This window comes from Xenopus laevis, chromosome 3S (genome assembly GCF_017654675.1).
Source record: "Xenopus laevis strain J_2021 chromosome 3S, Xenopus_laevis_v10.1, whole genome shotgun sequence".
Taxonomy (NCBI): Eukaryota; Metazoa; Chordata; class Amphibia; order Anura; family Pipidae; genus Xenopus; species Xenopus laevis.
In genome coordinates this window covers 96865019-96889369 of record NC_054376.1, presented here as the reverse complement: position 1 = coordinate 96889369, position 24351 = coordinate 96865019, and the positions used below count along the sequence as shown (strand labels likewise).

The following is a 24351-nucleotide window of genomic DNA, read 5'->3' as shown; positions in this document are numbered from 1 at the left end:
TTTATGTGTAAGCGGTAAAACTAGGTAGGGCTAAGTGGCCACATTTTCACCAAATTACAGAGCACCTCAGTACATTTTCTCTTCTACAAAAAATAAACCACAAAACTGGAACTATTTTTCTCAAATACAGTTCTCAGTATTTTCAGTTGGTGATTTTTCCACACCAGAAAATGCTCTGTGTTTCATCCTTATACCGCTATTTCTACCCTGTCTGAATTAACCTGAAACAGACATACTAATGTTACATTAATTCAATTAAAAAAAGTAATGCAGGTTTTATTTTTTAAAAAATTCTTGTAGCATTCAAGCTTGTTAAAGTTAAAAACACATTGCTGAAGCTTTGATGTTTCAAACGCTTTGCGCATCGTCTACAAATAAATATGACATTGGTCCATTAATAGGAATCACCTGCTACAAATAACTTTCTCTTGTTTCAGCAAGCATTTTTACATACAGATTATAAGACAATTTGGAAATAGGAAAACTATTAGTTCATGGACTGCTGTACAGCCTAAGATTCAGAAGTCACAAATAAAAATCAGTTCCAAAGGGCTTTGGACTTGTAGTTTGCACATTGAATGCCTGAGGCACTCGGACAAGGACTATAGACTGTGATGTAGTCAAAGTTCTGCTGGAGGCTGGGCAAAGGGAAAAGATAAAACTATCACAATAAAGCTAAAGACTTCTGAAAGATCAGGGGAGAGATTTTTTAATGGAAGGATAACCGAAGTGTCCTAAAAGCATGTTGATCAATAAAAGCAAATGTAAATGCTCAGTGATCATTTTAAATATGTGTTAGGGTCAGGAAACACAGGCAGATTCAGGAGATTAGTCGCCCAGCAACAAATCTCCTCTTCTTCAGGCGACTAATCTTCCCGAGCTGCTTTCCCACAGGCTAAAATGTAAATCACCCGCGGGATGGCACTCGGAGCGATTCATTTTTTGAGGTCGCCCGAAGTTGCCTCACGCGGAAACTTCGGATGACTTCGGATGACTTCAGAAAACGAATTGCTCCGAGTGCCATCCCGCCTGTGATTTACATTTTACCCGGCGGGAAGGCAGTTTGGGGAGATTAGTTGCCCCAAAGAAGAGGAGATTTGTCACCGGGCGACTAATTTCCCCGAATCTACCAGTGTGCCCTGACCCTTACTATGTACTACTATAAACACAAAGATCAGGTGCTTCTACAAGATTTTGGTCAATTTGTGTCACCATATTTCCTACATGAAGGCATCTCAGTGCAACAAATTCACACCAGTCTATTTGTGCAATGTATAGTGTAATGCACTTTCTACCTCTATGGAGTTGTTAGTTGCAGTTATGGCTCTATATGAGGAACCATGCATACTAGGAATAAATAGTAGAGATATCCAGCACACAAATGAACAAATTCTTCTCCTTTATTTATATACTGACAACAGATTCTGAGGCACTTAACAGAAATTAATTAGTTATGATTGCTATCAGCCTATGCCCCAGTGAAACATACAATTTAGGATTTCAAATCACATTCACACACAACGATTCATTTTATCAAGAGCCAATAAAGCTTCAGGCATGTTTGGGAAGAAACATGAGTTGTAAAACATACAAATGCCTTACATAGAGTACCTTTGCTTGCAGTGAATGTCGTTTCAAGGTACCACAACTAACCAATGCACCACATCAAGCCATACACCTGCTGATAAAAGCTGCTGACATGGCCCCTCCAGACTGAGTTTGTCAGCTTATTAGCCTGTGTATCAGGCCCTCAGGAGAGGTTGCCGGATAAATATCTAGCCAAAAACTGTCCAGAAACCCAGATGTGAAAGCACACACCAGGTGTGAAAAGCACATCAACTGAGGACTGTGTTAGTATGTTGATGTTGTCCTCATTCGGGGGTCCATGTAGGTAAACAGTTTGATCCAGTCTTTCACCCCAAAACATATGGTGACATTGACAAAAGAAGGAATTAAAGGAAAACTATACCCCCAAAATAAATACTTAAGCAACAGATAGTTTATATCAAATCAAGTGACATATGAAAGAATCTTACCAAACTGGAATATATATTTAAGTAAATATTGCCCTTTTACATCTCTTGCCTTGAGCCACCATTTTGTGATGGTCTGTGTGCTGCCTCAGAGATCACCTGATCAGAAATACTACAACTCTAACAGGAAGAAATGTGGAAGCAAAAGAAAGAACTCTGTCTATTAATTGGCTCATGTGACCTAACATGTATGGTTTTTTGTGTGCACTGTAAATCATACGATCTCAGGGGGTGGTCCTTATATGTTAAAATGGCAATTTTCTATTAAGGATTACCCAATAGCAGATACTACTAAAAAAGTGTATTATGATGAAACTGGTTTATTTACATGAAGCAAAGTTTTACACATGAGCTGTTTTATGCAGTATCTTTTTATAGAGCCCTACATTGCTTGGGGTGGTATAGTTTTCCTTTAAACCTTTAAATTTACATCCAGCTTTTGCTTTTATTTGTATCTCGACTGCTATAAATGTTAAGAGAGAAACCATCAACTACAATCCTCAAGAAAACCCTGGTCTGTAACTTGCTGGCACTATATAATAAGTGGTGGTAATAAAGCTAAACCATTGACCAATTTTCCATTAAGGTTTATGGATCTGATTTTTTTTTCATGTGTATGTCATGTTGTTGCATGTCATATCATACAACATCAACCAAATAGCATCTGCGTGAGGGGGTAATTAAAAAATCTGTAATTCCACAGAAAAGAGTCTGATGCTGCCTAGTGAAACGGAATCCTGAAAAATGGCAGATGTAGACTGAACTCTCCCGTGTACACTCATAAGAGCAAGAAATATGACATATAGCTCTGCTATACTGAAGGCAGATATTCCAGTGCAGCTTGTTTTTCTTGTTCACAAAAGAGCAAATCAGTTTTTGGGTTAAAGCCAGACATTTTTTAAAGGAAAAGGTAAAAAGGTCACCAGATTAAGCGACTGCTCCCAGATTATCTCAAATCACCTACAGAAAAATAAAACTACTGAAGGCAAAATAAAAAGTATCCATAACCAGCAGGAGCACAGAAAGTGCAAAATGAAAATAAGACCTTAAGTATAAGCAGGATAAAAGTAAGAGCACATATACTTTTTATATTGGCCAATTCCAAGTTAATTATAGGGGTTATTCACCTTCCAAACACTTTTTTTCAGTTTTAGTTGTTTTCCCAAAATTTAAGTTTAATGTTCGTGTCTCTAGTGTTTCCGTCTGGCAGCTCAGTGATCCAGGGGCAATGGTTTCTATTTGCTACATTTACTGTAGTCGATACATTTCTCAGCAGTATCTGTGGAAAATTAGCAACTACTGTCTCAATTCTAACAGCTGCCTAATGAAACTCTGAGTTTCTGCTCAGCAGGGACAAAGATAAATGTATCAACTACTAAATGAATCAATTTAGAACAGTTAAAGGGTCGGCGACCCCCCTCCCAGAGCTGCTTTAGAAGGTGAAAAATGTAACTTTACACTTCAATACTATAGAGTATTAGAAAAAGTCTTTATTTCTGCTCAACAATCTGAAACCAACTGAACCGAAAAAGTGTTAGAAGGTGTCAATCTATCTAGGATAGGTACATTTAAAACAACTGGACTTGCTGAGAAATCAATAAAGACGTTTCACTACTCATCCGAGCAGCTTCATCAGTTGAACTGAAGAAGCTGCTCGGATGAGTAGTGAAACGTCTTCATTATTACTCTGCAAGTCCAGTTGTTTTAAATTTACCTATCCTAGATATACCATGACCTGGATGAATGAAAATCTTCATAGTCATATTTAAGCAATCTAGTTTCACAAACCTTGTGGTACTCCAATTTATTGAGATTCACAGTTTTCTGCATTTTAACCATTTCTGTTCTATATGGTAAGGGGCTGATGATCCAGAAAGCTCCAAAATACAAAAACGCTACAGTATATTCCATAAAGCCGTGTTTATAAAGCCTTTATGAAGTGGTGCTCCAACCTTGTACCTGAGGGTAACACAGCTGCATGAATCTATCATAAAATCTACTACTGCACTGGCTCAGATACAGGTATGAGATTCCTCATCTGGAAACCCATTATTCAAAAGCTCTGAATAACTAGAAAGCCATGTCCCATAGAGACCATTATAAAAAAGTACAGTGAAACCTCAATTTTTTACATACCCTGATTTTACACTTTTATTTTTTGAGGTCCCACCAATATATAATGCATTTCCCTGATTTTACATTTTCCTGTACACCATTTTTTTCTAGTCCTGTGAAAAAATAGGGGTTCTACGGTAATTTTAAAAAATGATTTCCGTTTTCTGTAATAAAACAGTACAGGTATGGGGAATGCACGGGACCTGCGGTTTTCCGGATAACGGATCTTCCCGTAATTTGGATCTTTATACCTTAAGTCTACTAGAAAATCATGTAAACATTAAATAAAACTAATAGGTTGGTTTTGCTTTCCAGGATTAATTATATCTCAGTTTGGATCAAGTACAAGGTACTGTTTTATTATTACAGAGAAAAACGAAATTATTTTTAAAAATCTGGATTATTTGGATAAAATGGCCTTTCCGTAATTTGGAGCTTTCTGGATAAAGGGTTCCCGGATAACTGGCCCCATACCTGTACTTCGTACTTGATGGTAACTAAGCCACATGAATCCATATTGGTGGCAGAACAATCCTACTCTGTATACACCATGTCCGAAGCATTCAATCCTATACCTGTAATATGTGAATGTGCATGTGTGCGTCTGGGACATATCAGTATAGGTAGTTTTATCACTAAAATACACAAAGCGAGGAGAATTGAAACCACTAGAACAATGCAAATCATTTAGCATGTTTTAACATAATGTGGCCAATCAACAGCTGTCTCAGTTCAAGTGCAGTTACACTAAAGAAAGCTAAATGTTGATTGGTTGATAGAGGATACTGAAATGTATTATATTTGTATCATGTTACTTCATGAAGCCATAAAAATTTTATCCACAAAATAAATACCTAATTGATCTTGCAGTGACTGCTTTATGACCAGTTATAAAGATAGCTAGAAAACCAGTCATAAAGAAAGATACATTTACAGGACTAATTAACACAATGCTTCTAAGTGGAAGCATGTGGCTGTAAGTTTTCAAGCACAGTCAGTTTATTCCAATACAATTCTACTTTGTAAATTGTGCAATTTATCTCAGTATTGAACTTATCCATTTCAAAAAAACATTACTGTTGCAGTGTTCAGAATTGTATAATTGAAGCACTTAATTCCCAGCAAATTCTCCATGTTTATGCTAGCTGACACATTTAGCAGTACCTAAATGGCTGATCTGGAGTTCCTTATCATTCCTGGTGCTCCCCCTAACCTAAAGTCAACAGCTGTTGTGAATACAATAGTATGTTTGATAGTGAAGAAATTAGGTCACACTCATTAAATATCTGTCGACTGGTGTGGTACACAGCGATGGGCAGGATGGCCAAGTGCCAGATAGTCAATAATAAAGGAATGTGTATGGGAGACTAATTACATTCTAGAATGCCCCCCTGCTGTTAAGGAAAATTAGTACATTCCAGATTGCTGTACCCATAGCAGTCTGGGTAGTGGAAAAATACCTTTATCTGTTTTGACCTCTAAGGAAAGATGGGGGGGGGGGCAGCTGCCTTTAGTTTAAACCATTAAATGTAAAGTTCACTGAAAGCATTTTTATAGGAATTGTTCAGTATGAAAATAAAAACTGGGTAAATAGATAGAATGGGCAAAATAAAACATGTTTCTTATATAGTGAACTAAAAATGTAATGTATAAAGGCTGGCGTGACTGGCAGTGGCGTAACTAGATGTTATTGGGCCCCACAGCAAATTAATTTTAGGGCCCCAATGTAACCAGAGGTTGTCCTTTTTTTACCAATATATTTTGAAATGCCTCATTATTTAGGGCCTCATGGGGCCCCTATAGCTCCTGGTCGCCCCTGCAGCTGCAGGGTCTGCTTCCTCTGTAGTTACACCCCTGGTGATTGGATGTCTAACAGAACAGAACACTAAATATATAATGTTGATTTGATATATAAAGTGCTCTTTTGCCAGAGAGTGTCACATATGTGATAAGACAGTTCATAATCAACTGTGTCCGATTGCTGAGTGGACTTTACTTAAAACTTAACATTTAAAGGAATTGTTCATTGTGAAAATAAAAACTGGGTAAATAGATAGGCTGTGCAAAATAAAAAATGTTTCTAATATAGGCAAAAATGTAATGTATGAAGGCTGGAGTGATTGGATGTCTAATATAATAGAACACTACTTCCTGCTTTTCAGCTCTCTTGGTTTACACTGACTGGTTACCCTGGTTACCAGGCACTAACCAATCAGAGACTTGGATCATATCTGTTGCTTTTGAATCTGAGCTGAATGCGGAGGATCAATTGCAAACTCACTGAACAGATAAGCCCCATGTGGCCTCCCCTTCAAGTCGCTGACTAACTCAGAGTTATAGAGCTGAAAAGCAGGAAGTAGTGTTCTGGCTGTTTTATTAGACATCTGTTCACTCCAGACTTTGTACATTACATTTTTGCCTAACTAACTATATTAGAAACATTTTTTTATTTTGCACAGCCTATTTACACCATTTTTATTGTCACACTGAACTTTTCCTTTAATTACTTTGTTAAAAAAGGGGGGGATTTCCTGAGGGATAATTTATTAAGTTAAAAACATTTAAAAAGTACTTGATGTATAACGATAAGGTGTATGATATCTGGGATGCTCAGTGTGCTACACTGTTAGTACATACACCTATCTGCCCTCTTAAAAAATTTTATGTGTACAAAGGAAAGTGGTCGGAGGATTGCAGAGTGGTGGTATCAAGCAAAATCTTGGTGGCAAAAAGAACAGCTTGGTAATAAATATGATGAGACATACGTGCAATGCAGTCCTTTAGTCTGTCTAAAAATTTGGCACATAAGGCAATAAATGAGCCAAAACAAGCCGAGTCTGGTGTGCCATTAAATTTTCTTACCACGGTGTCCTCTCAGAGGCACCTATATCAATGAGGCCTAATCCCTATAGCTAGTGCGTAGAAAGCAACACCAAACAAGGTTCATATGCCCAATATCAAAAACACGTGGAGTATTTCCACTAAGTTTGTCAAAAGTGAATTGACCACCATTCACAGCTAACCACCCCCCATGCGACCAATTCCTTCCCCCACTTGCATACGCAAGTTTCAAAAAATAAGCCAGAGCTGTACGCCTGATGCGCGTTTCGCCATGAAGGGAATGGTCTATCACATATGTGACACTCTCTGGCACTAGAGCACTTTATATATCAAATCAACTTTCTCTTAACTTATATATTTAATGAATTTCTCACAAATATGAATTTCAAACACAAGTGATTGAACAAACCACTACGGTTTTTTCCATGATATACACATTATTTATTATAATGAATTTTCACAATAATGGACAGCAATGTTTAGTGGTATTCTCCTCACTTCACAAATAATATTCTTAATGTACTAAATTGGATGGTGCGACGTTCATGACTCTCTTTGGTGGTTCCTTTCTTTTGGGAACTCTATTTTCACTATATTAGAAACATTATTTTATTTTGCACAGTCTATTTTCCTAGTTTTTATTTTTATACTGAACAATTCCCGAACAATAATGTTACTTATATAGCTACTTAGCAATATACAGTTATTTACAGTTTTTACTGTGTGCGTTCAAAAAGTATGCAGCCTCTGTGCTGTATGAATCCAGCTGGAATCCACCGATTTAAAACTGAAAACTTCACCAAGTAAGTAAAGTTGCCCTAAATGCAAGAAATACAGACTGTCTCATATGGTCAATGCTTTCCTTCTGCCTATTCAGCCAATGGCACTGTAAAAAAATATGTCCCATGAGACTTTGTTTTTAGGTGTCTATCAAAGTATTAAGCAAATCATGTGAGGCCTATAGATGGATTATCCAAACTAATGAAATTTAGGTGAAAAGAAAGAAGTGATGTATCTATTCCAGGGAATTATTTCAATCTGAAGCTAAAATGTATGCTAGGAACTTACATTAGAAGCAATTATCGCCTTTTTAGGTTTAAACAAAGCCTGCAAGATCTGCAGGATATTAATTCTCACAATGCAACTGTGGAATTTCAATGATGCACTGTCAATGGGGTGTCTGTATCCGTGCAATATAATTTTTCTGAAAAGCCAGAATGTTCTCCAACACTGAACAATTGTGGAGGAGTAACAATATAATACAGATTCAATTGAAGGAAAGGCGTTTCAAAAAGAGAGAGAGAGAGAGAGAGAGAGAGAGAGAGAGAGAGAGAGAGAAGAAAAGAAAGAGAGAGAGACACACAGTTCATATGACAAGAGACAATAAAAATATATACTTAGAGACATCACCCATATTTAGGGGACAATACATCTGTGTTCAGTTTGAGCACATAAAGGGCTTATGCTGAAAATATTTATTTTAACCCTTACTCTAATAGTGTCTCTGATCTTGGCAGACTACACGTTGCCAAACACAAGGTGTGGCTAGGGCTGCCACCTGGCCGGTATTTTACCGGCCTGGCCGGTAAAAATTATGGTTGATCCCAATGTTATCAAGAGGGAAAAAAGATAAATATATAGGAAGGCCGGTATTTTTTTTCCAGAAAAGGTGGCAACCCTAGATAAGGCACAAATCAAAGTAGAAAACAGAAATATAAAATCTACAACACTGTCAATGTGATACAGTTATGGGATTTATCCAGAATGCTTGGGACCTGAGTAGTGTTTGCTTAAGTGTGCAAAGAAGCTCCAAAATGACTGCCTCTGACATACTTAGATATAGAGGAGTTTACTATATGGTGGAGCTTAAATTTCTAACAGAACAGCAAGCGGAAGTACACTGCTCAAACTCACTATTTCGTTGAGAAGATCCTGCAGGCAAGGTCCGAAAGTGTATAACCAGGTGCAGATGTCCCTTGGCATCCCACACTGCGTAGAAGAGAGGAAATTGGAGGACTGCACACCGGATCGTTTAAAGATTCATGTCTTTATCCGCCAACATTAAAAAACACACACAACATAATGGGCCTGGTACATTTCGGGCGCTTCCGCCCTTCATCATAGGCATTATGATGAAGGGCAGAAGCGCCTGAAACGCATCAGGCTCATATTGCCATGTGTTTTTTAATGTTCTTTTTAAATATCTGCTGTGCGGTCCTCCAATTTCCTCTCTTCTTTTAAACTTCTAACAGACCGTTCTGAACTGCAGATCCCTAAGAGGGTTACCAGTAACAGGTTAAAATAGATTATAGATAAGATTAAATATAGGAGCAAATTTACTAAAGGGCGAAGTGCCTAACTAAAATTTCAGTACTTCGCCGATTTACTAACGGTCGCTGGTGTAACTTTGCTAGCGAAGGAGATAGACTCTAGCGGTACTTCGCTCCCTAACGCCTGTCGAATTTGCGCTCTGGCGAATGGATGTAACTTTGCAAATTCACTAAGATGCGGATTTTACTGAACGTTAGCTCTTGCATCAGACTTGCCTTCGCCACCTCAGACCAGGCGAAGTGCAATAGAGTAGATAGGAGTTCCTCAAAAATTTGTTGAAAATTTTTCCCAAAAACGCTAGCGTCTTTTGTTTTTTCTGGGTGTTAGGCTGAAAAAGAGCATAATTATTTTGGGAGGTAACCATTTCCCCCCATATGGCACATAAATTATACACTGACCTCATGTGTAGGGCAAAACAACACCTTTATTTTATTAAGGTTTCCCGGGCTTGTGTAGTGTAATGAATTTGCTGCAACATATACGTCCATTGAACTTAAACTTCCCGCCATATGCAAATTAGACAACGCTAGTGCAACTTCGCTTTGCTTGGCGCAGTAAAGTTAGCACAACTTCGCCTGTATTCGGTGCCCTGGACGCAACTTAGAATTTTAGTGAATTAGCGTTGTCCTGGTCTGTCGAAGTGTTGCGCTGTGAGTGAAGCCGTCACTGGCGAATTTTCGGAGATTAGTGAATTTGCCCCATAGAGTCTAGGGTTCTACGAAACATAGTTATATCAAATGATATCATAAATAAGAAAACTAGCTATAGCTATTACAATGTATGCCCATCCCAACTCTGCAGTTAGAGATGGAATATTACTGCACTCATATCAGGCAGCTGTAAATGTGATGGCATGGCATTCATTCAGTTAACAACTGTGGTGGGGATGACAGTGTGTGATAGTTCTGCTCTATAAAAAAGGTGTTCACTAGAGATTATCTTAATTGGATTATCATATATCCAATTAGCAACTTTGAAAATACCCATATTTAATACTGTTACATATTAAAAGGGAAGTCTATTTTTTGTGGCATAAATTGCAATATGTTACACTTATTCTACAGTCAGCTATACATACCATGCCTGTTATATCCGAAAAACTGCTTTAAACAAAAAGGATCACATCTACTCAGGCTGCACTGTTGGAAGCCCATTGAACAATGAGGGGTGTATTTCAAACAAAACTACTAAATTAAAGGCCAGGTTTACAAATAGCTAAAGTACAATTTTCTAATTAAAAATATTTTGTTATATACACTATCACTTAGTGGGAGGAACTCCAGAGGACTTCAGTATTTGATAATCAGTAACACAAAGGGTAGCTAGAATAATGACTAAATACAAAAATGGATTTTCAAAGAAATCTTGGTTCCTGACATAAGATCTAATGTCACAACGATGAGTAAGTTAGTATCAATACATACTGCCATGGGGAGAAAGTAAGAGCAAATACCTCAGATGAGCGAAATTATAAACAAGCATACACTTACATAAAAAAAACCATTACAGGCAATTAAACACTGACCAATTCTGATGGCCATTACATAATTAACAAGGTAAACTGTCCAAACGTTCAATGAGAATATCTCATTCATTCTAATTGCCGAGCCCAGTAAGTGGCAAATTAAACCCATCAAACTGTCTAAAAGCACAGTAATCTTTTTCATAGTGAAATGTAACCCAAAGATGAAACAGCATTCACACATTTTGTTATCAAGAAACTCGTTATCCAGAAAGCTGCAAATTACAGAAAGACCGTCTCCCATAGATTCTATTTTATCCAAATAATCAGGAATCATTTCCTTTTTCTCTGTAATTATGAAACAGTAACTTGTTCTTGATCCAACCTAAGATACAGGTATAGGATCTCTTCTATGGAAACCCATTATCCAGAAAGCTCTGCATTACAGAATGGTTGTCTCCCACAGACTCCATTATAATGAAATAATCCAAATTTCTAAAGATGATTTCCTTTTTCTCTGTAATAATAAAACAGTACCTTTACTTGGTCCAAACTAAGATATAATCAAACCTTAATGAAAACAAAACCAGCCTATTGGGTTTATTTAATGTTTACATGGTTTTCTAGTAGACTTAAAGGAGAATTCAACCCTTTACGAAAAAAAACCCTACCCCCCACCTCGCATAGACCTCCCTCCCTCCTACCCCCCAGCCTATCTGCCCCCTGTGAAATGCCCCTAACTTTTTACTTACCCCTCGGTGCAGATTAAGGCATCGGAGTTCACCGCAGTCATCTTGCGGGTTTTCGTGTCATCTTCCGGCGCTTCGCAATTTCCGTTCACTTCAGCGCATGCGTAGTTGTCGCAGACCGGTAAATTGCTCCAACTGTGCATGCACCGATTTGCCTGTCTCCGTTTCAGCATACTAAAGACCAAAAAAGATGGCTGTGTGGAACTCTGATGCCTGAATCTGCACTGAGGGGTAAGTAAAAAGTTAGGGGCATTTCCCAGGGGGGGCAGCTATGCTGGGGGGGGGGGGAGGGAGGGGGGTCTAGGGATTTTTTTGGTAAAGGGTTGAATTCTCCTTTAAGGCACGAAGATCCAAATTATGAAAAGATCTGAGCAAAACCACAGGTCCAGAGCATTCCGGATAACAGGTGCCATACCTGTATAATTAATCTTTATTGGAAGCAAACCAGCCTATTTGGTTAATTTAATGTTTACATGTTTTCTAGTAGATCTAAGTCCCATACCTGTATTATCATATAAACACGTGCACACTGGCAATTCCCTGCAGCTGTGAGATGCAGATGAGAGCATTTTGCAATTATTGGTGTGTAACCAAAGATGTATAAGCACCTAAAAAAGCCTTTACAAAGTCCTAATGAGTATCACTAATGACAAGGGTGCAGAAAATGCTACGTTATAATCTGTACTTAATAATGTCACTTGATTCATGTGACCCGTTGAAACTTTTGTCTTATAAGACCTAATACTCTTCTGCAAAATATGAATATGTTATAATTCTTTTCAGAGTTCCATGAATTGTATAAAAGCACAGGGCCCTGAGCATTATTAAAACCTCAACATTGGCTGCCTAGCTAACAGCCGCATGCACATGCAATTAAAACGTGTGTGGCATCCAAAATAGAGTTCTCCATTTTTAAATGAATAAACACACTGCATCATTCACAGTCTTAGACGAAGGTTCAATATACAGCAACAAAACTAGAAAAAAAAATGGAGGGCACTTTATCTCTCTAGTACATAATTACAGGTATGGCGGTTTTATGCAAAGGCCAAAAACAAAGCTGCAATAGTATAGATCTGTTTTATTACCTCCATTGAAATTCGCCTATGTATTCGATTTCTGAGACACACTCCTGTTGGCGACTGAACTTCATCTGATGATGTCCCAGATGCTTGGTCACTTTCACCATCTGATCCCATCTTTAGGTTTTCATGCACTATATCTGAAAAAACAAAAACAAAAAAAAAAAACCATGTTAAAAAGTAATGCTAGATATCAACAAAAGTTTCAAAGGATAATTTAAAAAGAGAGGAAGGGGGCATTGTTACGAATGGTGAAGGTGTTTGTCATGTTTCCGTAATAGTCTCATGCAGGCTTTGTGATGGTCCTAAGACATTATATAAGGACAGACCAATAATTGTATAAACACTTCTCCTTTAAAGCTGGCCATAGACGCAAAGATCCAATCGTACGAATCAACCTACGATCGGACTTTCCCATCTCCCGACCCTCCACTAACCATTCAGATCAAAGTCTTACCATTCTGATCAAATTAAATAGTAAAAGAACAGATCAGCCAATGTACTACCTCTGACAGCAATCGTACAATAGTTATGTCCGAAAAAGCTAGTGACAATCTCCCACTGAAAATCGTACGATCTGCAATACACGCAGAGATATTATCGGCAGCCGACAGAAATTTTCTAACCTGTCTGATCGACCAAAAGACCGATCTCCGCCGGACGAAAAATGTCGGGACTCTCCACACACGGTCCGAAAATCGTACAAATCGTGTCGTATCGTTGCGTCTATGGGCAGCTTAAGACTGTAGCTCTATTAAGCAGGGCCTATTTGCCTCCTGTATTGGTCAATATATCTATGTTATCTGTGTTTAAATATATAAAAGTCAGCAAATCTAGGGATAGTTGACTAAACAATAAGTACGTAAAAAGCATATAGATAATTTAGGGTTGCTGACACTATCACTTTAAAAGAGAGCAAACTTGGTATTAGCCATGTAAATCTGCAAAAAGTTGAGGAACTTAAAATAGAAGATCATGTAATGTGCTCAGATGATCACTCTGGGTCTAGATAGCATTTGAAATGAAAATGAAACATTTCAATAGTAGACATCCTCCAATGATTAACCCTAGTTCATATCTCTATAAGATATGAGCATGAGGCAAAGGTTTAATTTTCAAACTCATGATTAATAAATTCCCTCTATCAAGACAAGAAGACAATAAACCACTCTATATGCTGGAAAGAAGAGTAAAGCATAGGCCATGGGAGGTAAATATAAAATAACCCTTTCATTAAAAAGTAGAACAAATAATTGACATTGGTGGTATTTTCCATTTCATCATATAATATGACAACTGTATGACATTACAAAAGATATGAAAGACAAATTCAAGTTCCATATTTCAGAGTGAGAGCTTGTGCCGTTTTTCTCTAAGAGGCATTCTGTTTGTACAAGAAGCCATTTAAAGTACAAATGATTCTTTTGTAAGTAATAGCATTCCATTTTGTTGCAATTACAGTGCAGAATCTGAGCAGTGGTTTATAGAATGATTGCTGTTGTGTGCTGCACAGATTCTGCTCGTGTTTGCAGAAGCATTTTCATAAAGCTCCTAAATTGGCTCAAGCGGAAAACAAAACACAATACAAGTGCCACTTGTTTTATGAGCATAATGAAGTAATAAAATAGCTTGTCTAAAGCTCAGCCCTTACAGTCAATACATTTATTGCTGACACCAAGCTCCAATAAGAAGGAATTCCACAAGCACAAAGCTTGTGAAGCACAGAGACCTATTTTGTCAGCATATAATGGGCATACATGCATCACTTCTTTCTTACAGGGGCTATAAAAGTCCCAAGAAGGGCCACATAGAGCCCACTTGTCAACAGCTGGAGAGTCCTGTCTGAAGTAACTATTGGTCATTACCATTATGTGACTAATTGGCCTTACATTAATTGAACGCCAGTCCAGTGACCTTACCAATAAATGCCTCTCCTACTGCTCCACTCAGAGTGGAAATCTTACCTGCATTTATAATACGAGTGTTAAGTATTCTACAATTTGTTAGAAGAGACTCTATATGATGGCGAGTTTAGAAAATGCCTTTCTGCTCTTCATTCAAAGTCAAGTTCAAACATAATAAATTCTAGAGCCAGTGGAGTAACTACATATCACTGGGCCCCACAGCAAATTATTTTTTAGGCCCCCAAAATGTCCTGTTTTACCAATATTTATTGAAATTGTATATAAATGAAGGACTCGTGGGGCCCCTATACCTCTTGGGGCCCCCTGCAGCTGCAGGGTCTGCTTCCTCTGTAGTTACGCCCCTGTCTAGAGCAGTGAGTGGTTCTTAACTCTTTCCACCCAGTTCTCACTAGCTTATCATAGTAAACTGTTTTTTAAATTAGAATGAAAGCTACGGAGGCATTTTATTACCAATAGATGAGCTGCAATAGTGCAATCTACAATGCTATATTTATTCTGTAGAATGTTTTACCATACCAGAGCTCTAGAATCTCTCGGTTTGTTTAGGATAGCAGCTGCCATATTAGCTTGGTATGACATCACTTCCTGCCCGAGTCTCTCCCTGCTCACTCATAGCTCTGGGCTCAGATTACAGCAGAGAAGTGGGGGCATGGAGCAAGAGAGGAGCAAACTGAGCATGCTCACGCCCGGGGCAAGGAGGTTTAAGCTGAAACAGGAAGTCTGATACAGAAGCCCATGTGAACACAATAGAAGGAAAGAAATGCAGTGTTTCTTTTGACTGAGTACTCAGAGCAGCACTACTACAACTACTACTGAGGGTTTACTGGTGTATTTATATAGACCTTTCTGATAACGATTACTTAATTTTAGCCTTTCCTTCTCCTTTAAGCTTTTTTTCAGGGGACTTAAATTGGGATCTATTTGTTGTCCAAATTAAACGATTTGGTGACATCTGATCTTAGTGTTTATGGGCAGCTTTATGATATAGAACACATTCAATTATAAGATGCAGATGGCTTACAGGTGGAGCACACCTCAGAGAATCAGCCCATCCACTGCTTCAGCCTGGGTGCAGACACAAAGAATGGATATGGGTGCAGAAACACACAGGTATGCATTTTCAAATCAGCAGTTTATTGTCCTGTATATGATCATTCCCATCTGGCAATAACCTAAGGTTTGAGATGAGAGTAGTAGACTCTTGCCATGATATTAAATATCTAGAGCCTTTGACCTATAGCCTGCTACATGATTACAACAAATCTCTGCGTTTTAAGCTGGCTGTAGCTTTATAGGTAATTTACTTTCTTTTTCACACCCAGGTTATTTAACTAGCAAAACAATGCATGCATCTCAGAACACTCTGCGGGTACTAAACCTTATTCCAACCATTATTTTATTTTTGCCAATAATTTTCTTATAGTGTTCAAGCAGTAATTACATAACAGCAAACCAAAAACACGTCTCTTTACTAACACTTCGCTCTACCTCAAACTAAGGGCCAGATTTAACGAATACCAAAGTGGAGAATGCAAAAGGGTTCCGAGCACTTTGCAATTTCCCCCATACATCAACACTTTTGTGACAGCCAGAAAAGAGTATTTGTTTATTGACACATTTATCAAAGATGAGAATATGCAAGAATGCGTTAATCAGCTTTAAGTGGCCTAATACCATTCTGCTTTATTGTTGTTAGAGCTCAGCAGCAGTGCAGGTCTCTAACACCTCTTAATAGTTAATCCACCACTATTTAGTCACTTTTATAAATATGTTTCCTGGAAGTTACAACTATGAGTGCTTAGGTATGAGAAAAAAAATGAAGCCCCTATTCTTTTCTTATGAAAGTTTCCTGGACAGATGTAGGTAAAAGCTGTCACATAAATACCTGTGGCACATAGATAACAATGACAGGGTTTTAAATCACTAATTATTTACAGTACAATTTCAGTACTTAAACAGCAGGGAACAGATTTTTGTGAACCCACAGCCAATGACTCACTTGCACATTTCTAAAAGCAGCTCATTGTAAAACACAAATCTAGAAAAGCTTTTTACTTTTCACTGCCTGCTGCGGGCATTCAAAGAAATGTAAATTGTCTTCCCAGAAGTAAAAAATAAATAAGTATGCCATTGCAGTTTATTTGGTATATAGTATTATAGATCACTACACAGTCACTAAACACACAGGCCAATTTAATTTAAGATGGCCATAGATGTGCCATTATAGCCTATGTTGTACAAACCTTTGTTAGTTCCAATCTTCCGACCTGCATTTAACCATTCAGATTAAATAAAGTAGTAAAGAGAACAAATCAAGACAATTTTTTGGACATTAAAGGACACGTAAATCATACATTTTCCTACCATATTGATATTGGGCATATCTTCCCCACTCAAGCCACATCATTTGTACTGCATATACAGTATCCCCTCCATTTGCCAGCGACATTACATCGTCCTAAAACAAATAGCAGCTTTCACCCGGCGGCCATTTTCCCTGTGACACATCATCAGTAACATTGACATCTGCAAACAGGACATGTATGCTGTAAAGTTTAATGCAATGCAGAATGCATAGACTGGAGGGTGTGTTTAGTAATCTGAGCTGTGAAGAACTGAGCATACTCATAAGTCAACAGCCGAAGCAAATTCCTGAGGGACGGAGCCGAGCGGGTTAGAGGAGGAGACGGATTTCTAAGTTATTAAGGGGATGCTGCAGTATTACTTTTAACCTTTTAACAACCAGAGTGGCAGTTATCTAAAGATTTCAAAGAGGCTGTTCACTGATTACATTTTTGTAGAAGGGGTTTACATGTCCTTTAATTGACAGGCAGCAACTATAGTAAAGTTATGCCCTAGAAATAGCAGTGATAGTCACCCATTGATATTGTCAGATAGGCAATACATGCAGAGGTCTTATGGGTAGCCGATATAAATCTTTTAACCTGTTTGATCGCCATGGCACTAAATATGTCGGAACACTCCAGACACGATAGAAGATTTGTTAAACTGAATCTTTGAGTCCATGGCCATCTTAAAAGTCAGTTACCCTGCCTGTATGCTTTTGTAGAGTGATATTCTTAGACAATTTGCAGCTGGGCTTCAGTTTGTATTTGTGGGTTTTAAATTAGCTTTTTCTTCAGCAGCATTCCAGTTTGGAATTTCAGCAGTTATCTGGTTGCTGTTGTTCAATTTACCCTACCAACCAGGCAGTGGCTTAGATTAGAGACTGTATTATGAATAGGAGAGGGTCTGAATTGAAGGATATTAAAAATTAACACTAACATTACAATTGTAGCTTCATTGAGCAATAGTTGCCGAGGTCAGTGACCCCTATTTGAAAGCTAAGCAAAGAAGGCACTTGCAACACCCTTACCTTCCCAACAAATGAAGAGCCCAGAGGTCAGTGATGAAGGTGTCCGTAGCCATAGAGCAAAACTGCACTTTTTCGCAAAGAATTATGCAAGGGATCATCCTGTTGCACTTGCCCTGTGTTGCAGTGATTTTGCTATCCATTTGAAGTCATCTTTCCATTCAGGCCTTCTCCTATTCATATTTCAGTCTCTTATTCAAATCAATGCATGCTTGCTAGGGTAATTTGGACCCTAGGTGAAATTGCAAACCTGAGAACTATCACTTATGGGGCTAGTCACACCAGAAACTGAAAGTATGTCAAAATAATTTTTACAAGTAGCAATTTATCAATGAAAATACATTTGATCACAGCCAGGACAGAATTATTAATGGAGATATATCAAAAGAGCCAGGTAAAGCTTGGCCCAGCATAAATAAAAAGCTAAATTGAGTTACATAAATATATTTTAAAACCATAGCTATTGTACATATTTACTGTGCATTTACATGACTTTTAATTGCACAGGAAGTATGTACACTAGCTATGGTTTTAAAAGACAAAGCAGTCATCTTTCAACTGCACATATAATAAGCAAAGACAGTATGATGTGCTCCTCCACCTGTTCAGATTGTAATAAAGTTTACCTAGTCTGCTCCCATTCCTTGGCATGGCCATGAACGAACCGAGGCTTCCACCTATTACACTATGGGGTCTTCTCAGAGGAGGCTTCTTGAAGGATCCTGTATATTGATGGAGGAAGGAGTGCATACTGTGAGACGTTGGAGGCCTGCCATTCTTGACAATAGGCTCTATAGATCCCAAAGGCCAACAGTTTCATCCCATTAGAAAAGGAAAGATTGTGGAAGAGAGGTGAGGATCAAGGGGAAAAAAAAGACAAGAGAAGTGAATTACTAAACATCCACACAGGTAATACCAAAAACACCAATCATCAGTATCTTTAGCAAAGAAAATCAATGCTGAATTATGCAAACAATTTGTAATCGTGCTGTTGGCCTTGGGCTATTGGGTAGTAGAGAGCTATAGAATGACTATTACAGATAAAGGACAGTATTGCATTAACTGGAAACAATCTACTAGACTAATGGTGGCCATACAGGGGCAGATAAAGCTGCCAATATCGGTCGTTTGGGCCAAATTTGACAGCTAATCTGCCCGTGTATGGGGGCTTCCGACGGGTCTTCCCGATCGATATCTGGCCATGATATCGATCGGGAAGGTTTGATTTTTAACCGACCAATATGACGGAGCCCCTTGGCGTATCGTAATTTGATCGTTTGGCCAAACGTTCGAATTACCCCCGATATAGCCATGCCGCTAGTGGCATATCGGGAAAAGATCCACTCGTTTGGCGATGCAGCCAAACGAGCGGATCTTTGAGCCTATGGCCAGCTTAACATTAGATGTGGCTCTCCTGCTGCTTCTGCAAGAGAATGACTTTTTTAAGTATCCATGAGCAAAACAGATCAATTTAGCAATTATCATTAATTGTGAAAGAAATCATTGGCATTAGTCTAGTAGAGTAAGAAAAAGAAATCAAAAAGTCAAATAGAGTAAAAATTCTGGAAGATAAAGAGCCACAAATGTAAGAGAAAAACTGGATACACAAGTGAAAAAAACATATTATTGCTGATTGTCGCCTGTGTTGTACCATCCCGATTTTTTTCAAATTCTTTTTATTGGGTTTTGATATTACAGCATACAACACAAGTACAGTTTGTTTTTTAGATACAATTTAAAAAGGATACCATAATCAAGAGGTATTTGTATGTTCCAAATACCAAAGTGGTTCTTTAAAACAGCTTCCTAATATAAAGGTAGGAAGGCACATGTGATTTTTAAAGATGCACACAAACACAACAATACAATGCTTCATAATGTTCACCATCAGAAACACAGTTATATCATGTTCATTAAAGGGACATCATTACAAACACATTGAACAAGGTCCCTCCATAGACTTCTTCAGGTCTAATTCAGATCTGTCTTATAGTATTATATATGGCGAAAGAAAACTTGGCAGACCTAGTTCTATCACGTAGCTACCTGGAATTTGCGGTTCTGATAAGATCTAAGGTTTATTAAACAACTAAAACTACTATTGCTAAATATGTTAGGCTCTTTAATAAAATTATTTTCCAAATGTATATACAATGATTTCATAACTTTCCTTTCATTTTTAAAGACTGACATAAGATTACCAACTCATGTGAAAAAACTCTTTCTGAAAATCTAACTAGTAGGGGCTACACTAATTGAATTTAAAAAAAAATAAAAATAAAACTAATTTGTTTGTAGGTTTTCAGCACCCTTTAATTAGTCAGGTTTAAGGTCAGATGAAGTACAAAGATGAAGGATTTGTGCCACCGATATAAAGGCAGCTGAGAAGAAAAGTGGGAAGGGTAAGCTTCACTGGTGTTGGCCTTAATATAATAAAATAGGAATGTTTATATTGCATTGGCCTTTAAAGAGATACTGACATCAGAAAATATTTTTTTTTATTATCTATCATAACATTGTCTTTGAATGCTATGTATAATTTTGCCATAAAAGTATATGCCTGATGTTTTTACATTACCTTTCTTACTACTCTGTTCCTCTATGAGGGGGCTGCCATATTTGTGCAGCAGTAGTCAGTTAGCATTAGAAACTCTAACAGGTTAAGAAGGGACAGTCAGGTTGGCAAAACAGTCAGGTTTAGGAATTTTAAGTGACAATTACTTACAAAAGCAGAACTATCAGTGAAAAACGATTAACATGAACTATAGGTAACTTTAATGTAGATTAATAGTTTGAAAAGAAAATGTTTAGAGTCAGTATCACTTTAAATGACTTATTGGCTGCTTCAATAGAATAACCACACACAAAACAACGGATATATGTTAGATCTAATTTTATATCCTTAAATATGAAAGTTCTACATCTAAGTATGTGGACAGAGTGGCTGGTGTGCATTCAAGTTCCTGTTAAACTCATAATTTTGACACATTATTACAGAATACATTAAGGAGCTGTTTTGCTTTTCTGCATGCATTCAAAACTACTGGTGAAAGCTTGTGCAGCAAAGCAAAGTGAGAGGTCACTCACAACTGAACCTATTTTAAACCTATATAGTCTATTATTAGAGCAGTGTGAATAGTTTCAAAGAAGTCAGCCCTGTGTCCGGGAAAAAAAGTATTTTATGGTCTGAGCATGCAACTAGAAATATCTACACATAAAGCCCAAAAAGGCAGTGAGCATTAATACCTTTCACCCACAAAAAAGTTATTGGTAAACCTTTTAGCAAGTTCTACCATTGCAATTTGCATAGTGTGATGACCTGAACTGCAACATATTTTTCTGCCTTTCCTTTCAGTTATTCAAATGTTTTTATTCTCTGCTGTAATAACATTTTTCTTAGAGACCCAATAAACACTGTAAAAGGAAAGGGTTTGCTTAAAAGGTTTTTCATCCTATAATTATCTTATAGAATGATGTAGAGACTGATATTGTGAGACAATTTGCAATTTGTTTTCATTCTTTATTTGTGGTTTTTTTTTTTTAAAAACTCCCTAGTTTGCAAATTCAGCAAATCTGTTAGAAATAGCAACCTAGCAACCATTCATTGATTTGATTAAAAGACTGGAATATGAAAAGGAGAGGGACTGAATAGAAAGATGAGTAAATTTGTAGTCTTACAGAGAATTTGTTTTTTATATGCAGGTCCCCATTTGAAAGCTGGAAGGAGTCAAAAGGCAACAAAAAGTTGCTTAGAATTAGGGATGCACTGAATCCAGGGTTCAGTTTGGAATTCAGCCATCATTCAGCTTTTTTTCAGCAAGATTGTTGCATGTGCTAACATAAAATCCTCTGCACACCCAACTGGTGTAGCGTTTGAGTTAAAAGTAATGGGATTATTACAGTGAGCCTTGAGTCCCAGGTTATTGTAATGGAAACTATAGAAGAAATTCCTATTACTACAAGATATTTGTTAAAGCTCACAAAGTATTCAACTATTTTTACTGAAATGACACTGCGTGTATTTTGTAAAAATCTTAAAACGATCTTACCTTTAAAAATAATGTGAATAATACAGTATACTATAGTGAGGATGAATTTATCTGGGTTTAACTTTAAAATGATTTCTGTAGCCTTTCATTCCAGCAGGCTAAATCTGTTCAAAGATGTGCGATATGAGGAAAAAGGCTAAACTCAAAACAACCTCTTAAATGTAATTTCCAATGGTTTGGGAAGATTCCAAAATATGACGAATGCAGCTAGCCTTACTGTGATATCGTCGTCATGTTCCAAGACTTTTTTTGGCATGAGTACAAAAACTATTCTTACATTTAAACAATTGCCTTGCCTCATTAACCTTTTTTTCATGTTGTAGCACCTGATAATCAAACTGGAAACTAATCTATTTACAGGAAGACACAAGCCCTTTGGCAATTTTTTTTCAACTACATCTCCATAAAGATATCAACAGGCATAATCTCACATCAATAGCATACTTTCAGCTGTGATTCTTGTACTGGTGCCACTCACCTTAAAGGGGAAGGAAACCTAGTCGGCGCAAACCCCCCACCCCCCCTCCCGTTTGTTGACCACCCTCCCTCCTCCCCCCTGGCCTACCCGTCCCGCTGGGCAAATGCCCCTAACTTGTTACTTACCCTTCTGAGCAGGTCCAGTCCAGGGAATTCACAGACGACATCTTCTTCCACGTGATCTTCTTCCTGCTGTGAACGGTGTTTTGGCGCATGCGCAGTTGGATCATTTCGCCGGTATGGATCTACTGCGCATGCGCCAAAAGTCACGCGCATGCGCAGTAGATCGTACCGGCGAAATGATCCTACTGCGCATGCGCCGTTCAAAGCAGGAAGAAGATCGCGTGGAAGAAGATGTCGTCTGTGAACTCCCTGGACTGGACCTGCGCAGAAGGGTAAGTAACAAGTTAGGGGCATTTGCGGGACAGGTAGGCCAGGGGGGAGGAGGGAGGATGGGCAACAAACGGGAGGGGGGTGGGGGGTTTGCGCCGACTAGGTTTCCTTCCCCTTTAAAGGGGTTGTTCACCTTCAAACAACAAGTTGTTTTCAGATAGATCACCAGAAATAACGACTTTTTCCAATGACTTTAAACTTTCTATTTATAATCGTTTTTCTAATATTGAAGTGTAAAGTGTCATTTTTCACCTTCTGAAGCAGCTCTGGTAGGGGGGGTCGCCGACCCTGTAACTGTTCTAAATGGATTTATTTACTTGATACATTTCTTATAATTGTTCATGATGAGCAGAACCTCTGGGTTTCATTACAGGCAGCTGTTAGAATTGATACAATAGTTGCTAATACTCCAGAGATGCTGCTGAGAAATGGATCAACTAAATGTTGCAAAATTGTAACAGTTTAGAGTCTGTACCTGAATTACTGAGCTGCCAGACTCAAACACCAGAGACAGGGACATTCAAATTCAAACTTAGATTTTGGAAAAACAGTAAAAAATAAATAATGGAAAGTCTTTATTTATGGGGAACAATCTAAAAACAACTGAACTGAAAAACAATTAACAACCCCTTTAATCCCTACACTTAGATCTCTCCTCTGCTCACTAAAAGAGCCATATTTCTTTATGATAAAAAAAACATAGAAACGGCTGTCTTACTAATCAATAGGAAAACTGATCAATTTGGGATATTTCAGAACATGAACAGGTTTATGTATCACCAGTTACAGGCGATAATTACCAGATTACTGAAGTTCTGGATATGCTTGAAAATCGCGTACAATTTTATAAATAAGCTTTCAACTGTTAATTAAACTATGATTTGGCAGTTATTGCTCAAAATTACCCTGAATTTTCTAGTCAAAAGGATGATATTCCCTGTTGTGTGCCAATGCCATAGCCCTAAGAGATACCACTTGGTAGCAGTAAGTAGAAAAACAAAAAACTGGAAAACATCTCACCGAAACATATACTCTATAATAAAAATAAATATATATATACCGGCACACACACACACAACATTGTCACTGAACCTCACAAGATTTCCTATAAAAGTAGCATCAGTTTGTGTGACCTTTTGGTTAAAAATCAACCAGCACATTGTTAGGTTAAAAAAAAAAAAAAACACATGGTTGTCAGGGCCAAACCTGGTTGTTTTCATTGCCCTAATTATTCCTCCTGTAGATACATGACACCAGGCAGAAATTTTTGCATCCACACGTTATTACTTGTAGTACTACCCATGTGATCTATCTAGTTACATGCCCTTGTGGGCTGTCTTACGAGGGGAAACCTGATCAGACCCTTCGATTATGGATGGATACACATTGTTCAACGAGAAATACGGCATTCAAGGACGACACCACTAATAAGCCAGTGGCTAAACACTTTTTGGAGCAGGGCAATAGGCAGCCAATTTTTAGATACATTGCGATTGATCATATTCAAACTTTCCAGAGAGA

The 24351-nt window shown here is 37.9% G+C and overlaps 1 protein-coding gene across 1 annotated transcript in view; it reads right to left on the bottom strand.

The window, feature by feature from the left end:
• Positions 1-24351, bottom strand: part of cdk17.S (cyclin-dependent kinase 17 S homeolog) — a gene marked incomplete at its 5' end in the record, with an annotated part of 122963 nt that overhangs the window by 24734 nt on the left and 73878 nt on the right. Inside the window, 2 exon segments of the mRNA NM_001086685.1 lie at positions 12620-12753; positions 18538-18633. Coding sequence (NP_001080154.1) covers positions 12620-12753; positions 18538-18633 — 230 coding nt within the window.